General features: G+C 43.2%; 1 protein-coding gene across 1 annotated transcript; it reads left to right on the top strand.

The window, feature by feature from the left end:
* The first annotated feature begins 4297 nt into the window (after positions 1-4297).
* Positions 4298-11422, top strand: LOC108796222 (40S ribosomal protein S12-like). The gene is made up of 6 exons (XM_018567678.1): positions 4298-4334; positions 4474-4521; positions 6960-7076; positions 8260-8362; positions 9598-9675; positions 11326-11422. The coding sequence occupies exons 2-6, from the start codon at positions 4508-4510 to the stop codon at positions 11386-11388; spliced, it is 375 nt and encodes a 124-aa protein (XP_018423180.1). The 5' UTR covers positions 4298-4334; positions 4474-4507; the 3' UTR covers positions 11389-11422.
* Positions 11423-12455: the final 1033 nt, after the last annotated feature.

The following is a 12455-nucleotide window of genomic DNA, read 5'->3' as shown; positions in this document are numbered from 1 at the left end:
AGGTTAACCCTTTCATTAATGCATGCCTCTAAACTTAAGGCATCCATTAATGAATGATAACCGCCATCTTCAGGTATCGGGTGTCTGAAAAAGGTTAACCCTTTCATTAATGCATGCCTCTAAACTTAAGGCATCCATTAATGAATGATAACCGTCTCCCGTCACGAAGGGATTAAGATGCATTGTATTATTTTAAATAGGCTGTCATTGAACCAGAGGGATGTAGAGCACTTCCTGTTTATTCATAATTGGAGACACAGTAAACATACTATGTCCTAATTATATGCAAGCACTCAAAAATCAGCTGATTGTTAAGTGCTTGTACTCCGCTCTCCATGCTGACTCACTGTCAAAGGAGATTGAGCAGGCGGGGGGAGAGCTCAGTCTCGTGTGACATGGCTGACAGCTAACTTCTCCCTCTGCACCACCGGCTTGGCCTCCGCTGACAGCTGTCTCCTCCCTGCACCACTCTCCATCCTGATCTGCTTGTCACAGGAGGTCGAGCGGGGTGGGGAAGAGAGCTCAGCCTCCTGTGATAGTGCTGAGAGTGCTCTCCTCCCGCCCCGCTCGGCCTCCTGAGTTTCTTTCATCCCTGCTGGATGTTGCTCTGTGTCAGAGGGGACACAGAGCAGGGCCCAGCAGGGAGGAGAGAAACTAGAGATGCACCGCATTTTCGACCCAAAAAATGGTGCTTTCGCCATTTTGCCCATAGTACTATTTTCGATATGTTTCCGTGACCGAAATTTCAGTGTATCCTTAACGTGCAGTATTTTTTTCGATCCCGTTCAGATCCAGTTACATTTTTGCTTGAATACCCCATCATGCACAGACCAATGTAGATTTTGATTATCATTCGTTAGCAATGCTAACTGGCTGAATTTCTTCGATCTACAGAAGAGATTTTCGTTTGCGCATGTGCAGTGTTCATGTTGCAATGTTTTTCAGACGAAAATGCCGCTAATCTATTTTCGTTCGATTAGAAAAAAAATTTCTAGCCTGCCCGATAGATGAAATTCGCCAGTTGTACAGTAATTCTGATTGTTCACTTCCCATGAACTGGCCAATTATCATACGAAAACCCGATCTCGCGGGAATTACCGCGCGATACATCGCTCAATGTGAACGGGGTCTTAGATGTAAGCTTTGACCCTTCCTGGTAGCCTGTCTTCTACATCTCCTGGGGTATCACTATGATGGACAGCCCTGCTAGCTCATAAAAATGTTCAGAAGGCAGGCCAACCAGGCAGAAGTGTTAAAGTGACAATAAAGTCAAAAATGTTTCCCCTCCCCCCCATGTTAATGTTAGCACTTACTTTAAATGATGTCTCTTATTCTGATCTTCCTCTTCTTTCCCCATGTTTTCATGTGTCCCTCTAGCGGTGCGGCGGCTCTCCGATCCAGCGCTGACTGCTCTGTCCCTCCGATCCAGCGGTGTCTGCATGCGGGTGCACGCTTCCATACACTTACCTTGCGTCTCTGCTCGTCTCCCGGGCGAGAATCCAAACTGCGCATGTGCCCGCCCCAAGATGCTTTGCGGCCGCCCGAACAGTTTTGTTTTCTCGGGCGGGAGCGCGCAAAGAAAAAAAGGTAAGTTTAAACCGCTTTTTTAGCGGGGTTTTTTCTTTTAAACTGTTTGCCTATATCTACTGCTTAATAGCTGTAGATATAGGCAAAAAAACGGGAGGGTTTAGAACCCCTTTAAAGCAGAAGTGTTCTAACCTCAGGATAGTAAGGATGGTCTGACTACTTAACACCTCCTCCTCTCCTCTATAACAAAGGGAGGGGGTGTTCTGTAGTCCTAACACACTTCCTAATAACTTTGTTTGAGATAACACTGCAGAGAGCACCAGATATCTGGCAGGATCAACATATATGTATTGTACTTATCATACACATATAACAAAACACTTTCAATTGAATATTTCACAGATCAAAGGTGAACAAATAGGAGAAGATCATTGTCAGGGTTTACATATTATAAAGGAAACCTGCACTGTAAGGAATGTGTAGGCTGCTATTGCTAACCATCTCCCACAAATACTAGTTACCTGGCTATCTAACTCCAGCACTTCTGAACTCCTGGCCACTTACAAAAAAGGTATTAAAGCCCAACTCCACCTTTTTTTAAATTCCCTAAACTTATAAAAAGCAATACTGCAGAATTCACCTTCACCACATTCTCTGGCAATGTCTTCGTAAAACTCATCTCTCTATGCTAAGTGCTCTCTGGAGCGTCTCAGACTGTTGTCATCATCCAGCAGAATGCCATTTCTCATTAACACAAGCCCTGAGATGCATAGGTCTGGGCTATATCCCGGAGTTGGGCTTTAAGCTAGGTTCAAACCTTTGCGTCTGCATAGTCAGCATTTCTTGGTGCAGTTTGATGCACGTTTTTCGTGCACTGGCGTTGAAGTCTATAGGACCATGTTTTGAGCTCTGTAGACTTCAATGCCAGTGCATGAGAAATATGCACCAAAAAATACTGAATATGGAGCAACAAATAATAGTAATCCTCTTGTTGTGCAATAACCCACATTGGGCAATGCATGGAAAATCACACATGTGTGAACAGGGCCTAAGTCCCCATTCATACCTGTGCTATTTGAAGCGCTTTGGCCGTCACATGACAATGCACGTGAAAAGGAATCCCATCGTTTTTTGAGGCCTGTTCACACATATTCCTTGCACTACAATAGGACTTTGAATAAGATGCAGATGCTTCGTTTTGGTGCTACACAGTGCTTTTTTAACCCCATAGATTTCCATGAGAGTGCATGAAAAATGTACAGTATGTAACATGTACTTTAGTGTGTTATAGCAAATGACAACAAATCCCCATCCCCTAGCAACCTCTACTTTATTTCACCATCATCGGCCAAAACAAAAATGTGTTAAAAATGCACACAAGTGCGAATGGAGTCTAAAGCTTGCCCTACACCAGCATAATTAATTGTTAAATAATAATCTCTGGGATAAAATGTAACCCCTGTAGTCGGGCTACCCCCCACAGTGAAAGGGTTAACTGCTAATTTTTATCTAGGGACTAAAATAACAAAAAGTTATACTCACCTGAACTTCAGAGCCAGCCGGCTGTGACAGCGCTGCCTGTAGCCTGTCTCCTCCTACGCTGCAGCGATGGTATGTCCCTTAGCGTCCTCGCATCCTATATACAGTGTATAAAATTTGATGACTCAGGGACCTAAGACCGCTGTAGCAGAGGGTGGGCAAGGCTGGAAGGACCACTCTAAGAGCAAGCCGGTGTTCTGTAGAGAATGCTGACCCAGTCGAATTTGCCGACCTCACCATCTGCGCTTGCATACAGACGGCATTAACGAAGAAATAGGGATTTATAAACAAAATATTATTTCCAATTGTTAATTGTGACCGTTAATAATATGCTATCCATGGCAGTAAATTATGGATGGCATTTTATGCACATTCACAATTAACATTGTAAGCATTTACATTATTATGCATTGTTTACAGTATTAATTGTGAATGTGAATACAATGCCATCCATCAATTAGTGCCATGGATTGTATATTATCAACGGTCACAATTAGAAATTAATACTTTGTCAATAAATCCGTTTGCTCGTTAATCCCGGTGTGTGTGGTGGTGAGGTTGGCAAGTTTGACTGGGTCGAAATTCTCGACAGAACACTGGATCAGAGGATCGGGTATTACCTTTTTATTTAGTCACTAGAAAAAACAAGCAGTCAACCCTTGCAGTGTGGGGGTAGACCCACTACAGGGGTTAATAAAACATTTTTCCTTGAGTTCGTCTTTAAAAAAAAATTGTTTTCGTAACATTTGATTTTGTAATGGATAACAAGGTCAAATTGATGATTGTTGCTGACTGCAGTGACAAAAAGAAAATCAAAGGAGCAGGATGGAAAAGTCTTCTAAAATCAAATATTAAAAATCAATTTTTTTTAAAAATTCAAAAAGTATTTAAAGTAATTATTAAATGTTCTGAGACTTTTCGTATAAACAATCGTATGTACATCTCCCATTGTATGGCCAGTTGTTAAATCAGCATGTTAGCAAGCAACTAATCTTTTCAGATGGACTTTCGCATTAGCAGCCTCAACTACTGTCTTTACCATACGTTCCAAGAAATGTACAAGAAAACAAGAAATTTAAATGAAATCCTAACAATCGGGACAGCTACCCTTCAGCCCTCAACAAACATGGCGGAAAGCTCACGTTACGCAGCACGCAGAACTTCCTTTTGCCCTCACGTAAGAAAAGGCGGAGCGACGGAAGGCGAACTATAAATAAGTGACGTCAGCACGCCTCTTTCTCTTTCCTTCATGCTGTTGAGTAGGTTGGGTAAGTGATGGCGGGCAAGGGAAGCACAGTGCAAGTTCCAATCTGTTGGAAATCTCTGACATCCCGTCCTCCCTGAGCCCGGGAGCAGCGGCGGAGTGATGGACATTGCTAACGCTTCTCGTTTGTGTCTGTATTGCAGCGGAGTAACGCCGAACATCCATTAGACATCAAGGATGGCCGAGGAAGGGTGAGTGAGGGCCCTTGGGATCGGGGTTATAGTGGTGTGACTCCTGTGCATGTACCGTGCTGCTCTATTGTATAGACCTATTGAGGGAAAGTTATCAAAACTGGAGCAGCAACCAATCAGTTTCTCTATCATTTTCTATTATACGAAATGAATAGAATAGCTGATTGGTTGCCATGGGTTAGTGTGTTACAAGTTATTTGAAGCATTGTGGCAGTATATAAGTAATTTCACCCTATTGTACCTACATGTTTCCTGTCCAATGCTGGTTACATGTCTTCTTCTAATCTTACTACATATAAACATTGACGGCAGCAGGTGTCAGTGTTATGTATCATCTGTCTTGTCCAATGCTTGACACACTCAATGATCTGAGTAAATGTGAGCATTGATTGACAGAGGGGCAGCAGGCCTATGGTATATAGTCATTAGTGTATGTCAGCTGTGAAGGCTAATCTGTATTGAATTTGGCTACTAGTTATGTTCAGTTAAGTGGAGAATAGTAAAAAGTTGTGCTAGCTACAGTTTCTTAGCCCTCCGTTCACACCTGAACGTTTTGTAGTGCGTTCTACGCTCGACAAACGCTCTACAAAACGCTCAAAAATATAAATTCCATTGTATTCAATGGTCTCGTTCCCACCTTGGCGTATTTCCGCCCGTCCCTAACGTGCCACAAAATGGCCCACGCCTGAAAAGGTACAGGTACTACTTTGGGCCGTTTTTGTTGCGCGTTTCCATTGGGATACAGCCAAGTAGCCTTCGGAAACGCGCGACGGTCGCGCAACCTTTTTACTGCGAATTGCGGTTAAAAAAACGTCACGACAGACGCGCATATGCAATATGCCTAGGTGTGAACGAGACCTTAGTTGCAGCCCATACCTGAAGGAGAACTCCCAGTTTTCCAAATCTGTTAAGGGAGGTGTATGCCACTTCCTGGAGCTCGTGTATTTACGCAGCATCTGTTGCACTGTTTGGCCTGCCCCTTCTCTCTTGCCCAATCACAGTATGCTTTGTGTTCTTTTAACTATTAATAAAATTTGAAGAGCTCAGGGGACAATTGTAATAACCCTTTCGGTAGGGCTGCCCCAGCACTGCACGAGTTAACGGTCTAGGTGCTATAACCAAAAAATTACAATCCCCTGATTATTCCAGTCTTGGAGTGGTCTTGTTCGTAGACTGGTCCTTAGAACTGCTCTCCCCCCTCTGCAGTGGTCTAACAATCCTTGTGTCATCACGTTGGAAGTGTACAGACGTGAGGACGCTGGGGAACGTTCCATCTGTGCAGAGGAGGAGCAGATAGGCTTCAGTGACTGGAGAAGCAGTTGGGGTTAGTAACTATAACACCTAGACTAAAATGAGCAGTGTGGCCGTAGCTCCAGTGCAGGAGTTAACGGTTTTACCCGGCGTTTTTCTTTAAAGCATTCTGTGACTGGAACGTGAAGGAAAGGCGGATGGTGCAGCTGCTGTGCAAGAGGATGATCTCGCCTCTTGTATAGCAAACGCAATGCTATCTGCACCCAATAAAACAAAGGGCTCCATGGAGTGGCATACACGTCCTTGGACTGAAACCCTTATGTGGAATTTGAATATTTTTCCTGTAGTTCTTTAGGGCTTGTTCACACCATCTCCAGAGCGGTGCACCACAAATGGTTACACAATTCCAATATTCACACCATTGCATTCAATTCCAGCGCTTTAAAGGTAGTGCAGCAGTATGCTTTTAATGCACCAGAATGAGTGCAAAGCAAATTTTAAAAGAGCGCATGTATGTGTGTGTGCAGAACCGGTCTAGAGATTGTGTAAACAAGATCTTAAAGGAGAACTATGAGATGAGTGATTTTCACTCACCTCATAGTTCAAGCCGACCTGTGACAATGAGACTGTCACAGGTCGGCTCAGTAGATCGAGAAGTGAGCGAACACATACCGGCGTTCGTTCACTTCTCGATCCTGTCACGGCTCTCTGCCGTGATAGGGGAGGGACTGGATTCCCCGCTCCAATCCGCCAGCGCTGACTGGCGGAATGGGAGGGGGCGGGTACAGCTGGCTCTGCCTCTAGATAGGGAGAGCCAGCTGTCACTCACGCAGCTGGGTGGATCCAGACAATTGTCGGGATCCGTTCCGGCGTCTCAGTATACCGCGAGCTGTAGCTCGCGGTATACTGAGCTGTGGGTGACGGGAGGACGCTAGCTTGTGTCCTCCCGTTACCCTTAAGAGAACTATGGGGAGAAGCCCTGACCCCATAGTTCTCTTTTAATTAGGATTATTTTACAGCTGTTAAAACAATCCTGCTACAGTATATGAATGATGTTACTATTAAGTCGGATACCCCTTCACTCACTATGAGTGATACACCCTATCTGACATAACTGTAGCTTCATGGATTTTTGTGGAGGGAGAATAATTAAAGAACAATACTAAGTTTGTTGGCTTTTCTTGCAGCATTTCTGCTGGAGGTGTAATGGATATTAACACCGCTCTCCAAGAAGTGCTGAAGACCGCACTTATTCATGACGGCCTGGCTCGTGGCATTCGCGAAGCTGCCAAGGCTCTTGACAAGTAAGTCTACATTTGTGTTGAATTAGATTGATATGAGTGTAAAGCTGGCCACGTATACCAATCAAATTTCATCCATTTCCTTCTTAGTTGGCTCACATTCTATGTTTGGGTGTCCCTCTTGGCTCAAGTCGGCTGAAATATTGGCAGCAAACATGACTCTAGCCAATTGGCTGTACTGACAGCTGAAGTCACCTGCTGTCAGAATACAATAGCCAGCAGGGAACAGTAGTCAATCTGCATTGGTTGGAGGAATCTGCAGGCTGAACAAAAGATCTGTGTATGGCCATGTTTAGGTGCCCTATTTTAGGTCTTGTTGCTGTAACATTTTATGTAGTGTGCTGAACAGTGTTGATTTTTTGTTTTTCAGAAGTCCATTCAGGGCTCTTTATGGTATACATTTAAGATGGGAAATGATCTGCAGCGTATACTGCTTTAATTGGCATTTACAATTATATATACCTCCGGAGCTAACATCTCGATTAGGTATTCGGAACTGATCATTGCAGCAGCATTGCATACTAGTAACATGAGACTCGGACCTTTTAGGGCCCATTCACACCACATCCAGATCATTTCCGGACCCAAAATGCATCCCTATGGTATTTCAGGCCTCTGTTCACACCAGATCAGTCCGTTTCAGACGAAAAATATTGCAGGTCTCATTTTGTCTGGTCTGTAACTGGGGGCCGGTTCACACCGTTTTCCGTACCAGATCTTGGTCCTGGAAATGGTGTGAACCTGTCCATAGGGCCCAATATGGAGCCCAGCAACAAGTCTTGGGCCTTCTAGAGGTCTAGACAAAGGAGCTAAATAAAACAAATTGTACATATCTTATGGGAAGATTTTTGCTGATGGTTCTCTTTAAAATTGTTACTGGTGCTAGATTACCTGGACATATTTTGTAACAAGCCTGGTATGGTGTGGGAACTTCACCTGTCATTTCTCTAGTTGTCTACAGACACGTGGCGGATTGTTTCACATGGGAATTATATCAAGTTTGTTTGTAGTAGCTTTTATTACGTCAGGTTATGCAGTGCTTGAGTGATGATTTCAATATAAGTCGGATACCCCTTCACTCTCTCAATGAGTGAGTAAACAGAACTGACAAGCATTGTAGTAAGACTTGAGAAATTCAGTGTGTATGTCTAGCTATTAGAATACTCAGTTGTGTGCTCTTTTCTAGACGCCAAGCCCATCTTTGTGTCCTGGCTTCCAACTGTGATGAACCAATGTATGTGAAGCTGGTTGAAGCGCTTTGTGCTGAGCATCAGATCAATCTCATCAAGGTAAGGAGTTTTTTTTTTCCCCCCTAGATTACTCAGTGGGTGTTAAGCTTTTGCATACATTTCCTGAAGTATTTGTGACTCTTGGAGAAATAGTGGCATGGCTTCTGGCGTACAAGTACCATCTTGTTTGTCCCTCCATATCTTTTTGGTCTCTTGGCTGACTTCAGCTATGCTTCATAGGCATGGGAGTCCAAAAGACCTTGGTTGCATATCACAGGGCAGGTAAACATGACGTAACCCCCAGTCAATGCTGCCAACTGACACTTGTGCACCAGTGAGGCCAGCCAGGATTAGGCACCTGTGCTTTTGGTAGGGCTACAACAACTAAGCGATGATCAATAGAGAATAGTTTGCAACGATTCTCATTGTAGATTAGTTGCTTTTCAAATGGTTGTCGCTGCTCTGTTCGCCTCCCTGCTGGTGCCGACTGCAGTGATCTCTCTTGCAATCCCTGCTGCTCTCCCAGCCTGCTAATTGGATATTTTAAAATGCAATAGCAGGCTGGCTATTGCACCCGCCTGCTGTCAATCAGCAGAGGACCTGATAGAGAACTTTCTCCTTCAGGTCCCTCCTCTGCTGATTGGCAGTGGGCGGGTGCAATAGCCAGCTATTGCAATTTGAAATAACAAATAGCAGGCTGGTTATTGCTCTGAACAAAACAGTAAAATAAAAAAAGATAATTTTTTTTATAAAAGGTTTTTATTTTTTATTTTTGGGTTAGTTTTATAATTCGCATTGTAAATCCACGTAACTAATTAAAATGTCTAATATTTTTTTTTTTTATCGGCTAACAGATAATGAAAATAATTGTTGGCTGCAGCTTTAGCTTTTGGAGACCCTTTTCAAAGCCTCTGTAGTATATCTGGGCTAGTATTTGCTCCAACAGCTTATGTTTGTCTGCTTTGAATCCGTGTAGACTGTAGAGAATGGCAAATCTTGTGTTTTTAAATATTGGCTAATCTGTGTTCTGAGGCTTAACTTGGGATCAGCAATGCAAACTGCACAATGGTTGCCAGTTACTGTTAACCAGGTTAACTGAGGTAGTTTTCTATGTAGTAAAGTTGGTTTCAAGGTTTAGAAGTGCAGATATATGATATAAGATCTAGTACAAAGTAACCTTGGCATGAGTTTTACAGCCTCAGTCTTGTGCCTGAAGTAGAATGTATGAACAGGGATAACTTTAGCTTGTGCTGTACATAATGACAATTTGGCTCCCTCTATAGAAAACGTGCTGAAAAGGCTTCGGCCTCTGCAAAATCGACAGGGAAGGAAAACCCCGCAAAGTTGTTGGTTGCAGTTGCGTTGTTGTCAAGGTAAGTTGTTGGGCACAGTGTCTTGTAGCCTAAAATACCATGTTATAGTATCTAGTACAGTGGTGGGGAACCTTGGCACTCCAGCTGTGCCAAAACTACAAATCCCAACATGCATCTGTCTCCGGGAGTTATGTCTGTGGCCTTCAGAGCCTTGCAATGCCTCATGGGACTTGTAATTCCAAAACAGCTGGAGTGCCAAGGTTCGCCACCACTGGTCTAGTATGACATTCTGGAAACCGCTAAACGGACCTTCTGCAGGCAGCAGTGTTGGGCACTTTCCTGGCAGAACAGGTTGTCATTGGTATAGTGTCTGAAAATAGCTTACAGAAGCCACACTGGTCATCAGGTGATTAGCCTGCCACGCGATCTGTTCTCATGACATGAAAAGCACGTGCCACCTAGCTGGGTTCTGCTTTCTTGTACATCATGGCAGCCTACCTTGCTAAGGTTTGTAAATCTATTTGTGGCAGCATGTCCCAGTCATGCAGTCTGTCATATTGGCTTTTTGTAGAGGCTGCTGGGTCATGTTCAAATGTGTTTGGGGAAGGAGCAGACAAGTTGTGGTTTGGTCAGTTTACTTCATACAATTTTTAACTTTGAAACCTTGAGTTTTACATTGCCTTTGGCCTTGTATAAACAGAATGGGGGGAGTGGGATCGGTCACAAATACTCTTCATATTGAGCTCTTAAACAAGCTTACAGGAGAGCGCTTGCTAAGTATGTGAACATCTGCCTAGTGAACATCTGCCTAGTGAACATCTGCCTAGTGAACATCTGCCTAGTGAACATCTGCCTAGTGAACATCTGCCTAGTGAACATCTGCCTAGTGAACATCTGCCTAGTGAACATCTGCCTAGTGAACATCTGCCTAGTGAACATCTGCCTAGTGAACATCTGCCTAGTGAACATCTGCCTAGTGAACATCTGCCTAGTGAACATCTGCCTAGTGAACATCTGCCTAGTGAACATCTGCCTAGTGAACATCTGCCTAGTGAACATCTGCCGGCCGTGAATGTAATATTAAATTTACATGTAGGATTTGATTAGCTGGTTAAAATATCTTGATCCTAATAAGCTCTGCATGTTTTCATGATTTTACTTTTAAGTGGTGCTTCAGATTCCTTATTACCTTCCATTTTCTGCAATGAACATGCATCAATAAAAGACAATGGGGGGAATTCATCAAAACTGGAGCAGACAAAATTTTGAGCAGTTGCCTATGGCAGCCAATCGGCTTCTCTTCAGTTCAGTTTTGAAAATGATAGGTGGATGCTGATTGGTTGTCCTGCACATCTGCTCCAGATTTTGTCCGCTCCAGTTCTGCCAAATTCCCCTCAATGTGAAATGTGTTGCTGGCCTTACAATGTGTTTGTGGGGTGCCCCCCCAAAGCATACTTGAGGTTAGCCATTTCAGCCTATTCTCTGTACAGATTTCCTTATTCCTTTTATGCCATTTATTTCTGCTGCAAATCTACACAATAGTTTTACAGCTGTCTGTTATAGTGGCGAGAGCAAGGCCATTATACGAGCCATGAGACCACTCTATGGTTTTCAAGGTCCCTGAAAATGGCTACAGGTCTTGTAGTATGATTTTCCTGTTCATTTTATTTTATTTTTCTGCTCTAATTTTATTTTAACTCGTTCTTGCAGGACTATGGCAAGGAGTCTCAGGCCAAGGATGTCATTGAAGAATATTTCAAGTCCAAGAAATGAACATCTGAACAACTAAATAAAAGTTTGACTTGAGTGATGTCTCTGGTTTTTTCTTACAATGTTTGGCAAGAGCAGATAATTAGGATTGTAACATTCCCTAAAATTCTCTGGTGTGGGGGTTCTTCAGAACTGTGTGACAGGGATTTAGTCACTTACATTAGGGCCTGTGTTTCAACTAAAGACCATTTAAGACCTGCTTCAGGTTTTGCATTTCCATAGACTTGTATGGGAAAACAAAACTTCTGGTCAAGGAGAACCAAAAGCCTGTCGACATAGGCCCTCAATGTGCAAACAGCATCATGTCTAGAGGTTGCGTACCATTCATTCGTAAAGCAGAACAATATTTTTTTGATGGTGACTAGTTTTTCTGTAGATATAAGATGCCAATTTTTTTTCCTATTAAACGAAAATGTGTGTAACATAGTACATTTACAATGGTTTAATGGTTTTATGACCATAAATACCACACCTTCACAGGTTTACATCAGTCACATTGGCACAGATCGCAAGGTTTTTTGAGATAACTCCTAACAAGTCTGAAACAATCTAATTGTGGTGATCTATAGGTTAATGCTATAGGGGTTAGTTGCTTGCTTGGACTGTCTTTGGCTGTCACATTGATGGCTGCTGTGTGCATATGCAAGCATGCTTGATGGGGGAGAAGTAAATGTCCACAAGGCTAGTGATGTATAAGCTTTGTAAAGCAATACGCCTAGCACTGAAGCTGATGGGTCCAATCGTACCGTTAAGTTTGTTAGTGTTCGGTTTCACCAATGTTTTTAACTGGTGCTAAAACTAAGGCAACCTGCCCCAGAAAAAGCACTATTATACCAAAGCATTTTTAATACTATTTGCCTGGTGTAAGTGCATACATGCAGTCGCTTAGTTTTTTAGGACACTGGTACCACCTTTTGTAACCTAATCGTTGGCCTGTTGCATGACTTTTAAAGCAGGGCTTGGTAGGGTCTCACCAGGGCTCTGTGGGGTTTAACCAAGACTAGTGAGACCCCCACTGAACCCTACTTTAACCAGGGCTACGTCAGTGCTACAGTTTGAATTTAAAACGT

Source organism: Nanorana parkeri, unplaced genomic scaffold (genome assembly GCF_000935625.1).
Source record: "Nanorana parkeri isolate BGI_ZX_2015 unplaced genomic scaffold, ASM93562v1 scaffold1082, whole genome shotgun sequence".
In the NCBI taxonomy this organism is placed as follows: Eukaryota; Metazoa; Chordata; class Amphibia; order Anura; family Dicroglossidae; genus Nanorana; species Nanorana parkeri.
This window is presented reverse-complemented; position numbering and strand designations above follow the sequence as displayed.

Bases quoted from the DNA above. Each gene is read 5' to 3' on its own strand.
- LOC108796222 (XM_018567678.1), top strand. The intron at 7,077-8,259 runs GTAAGTCTACAT...GCTCTTTTCTAG, and splicing joins GCTGCCAAGGCTCTTGACAA to ACGCCAAGCCCATCTTTGTG. The intron at 9,676-11,325 runs GTAAGTTGTTGG...TCGTTCTTGCAG, and splicing joins GCAGTTGCGTTGTTGTCAAG to GACTATGGCAAGGAGTCTCA.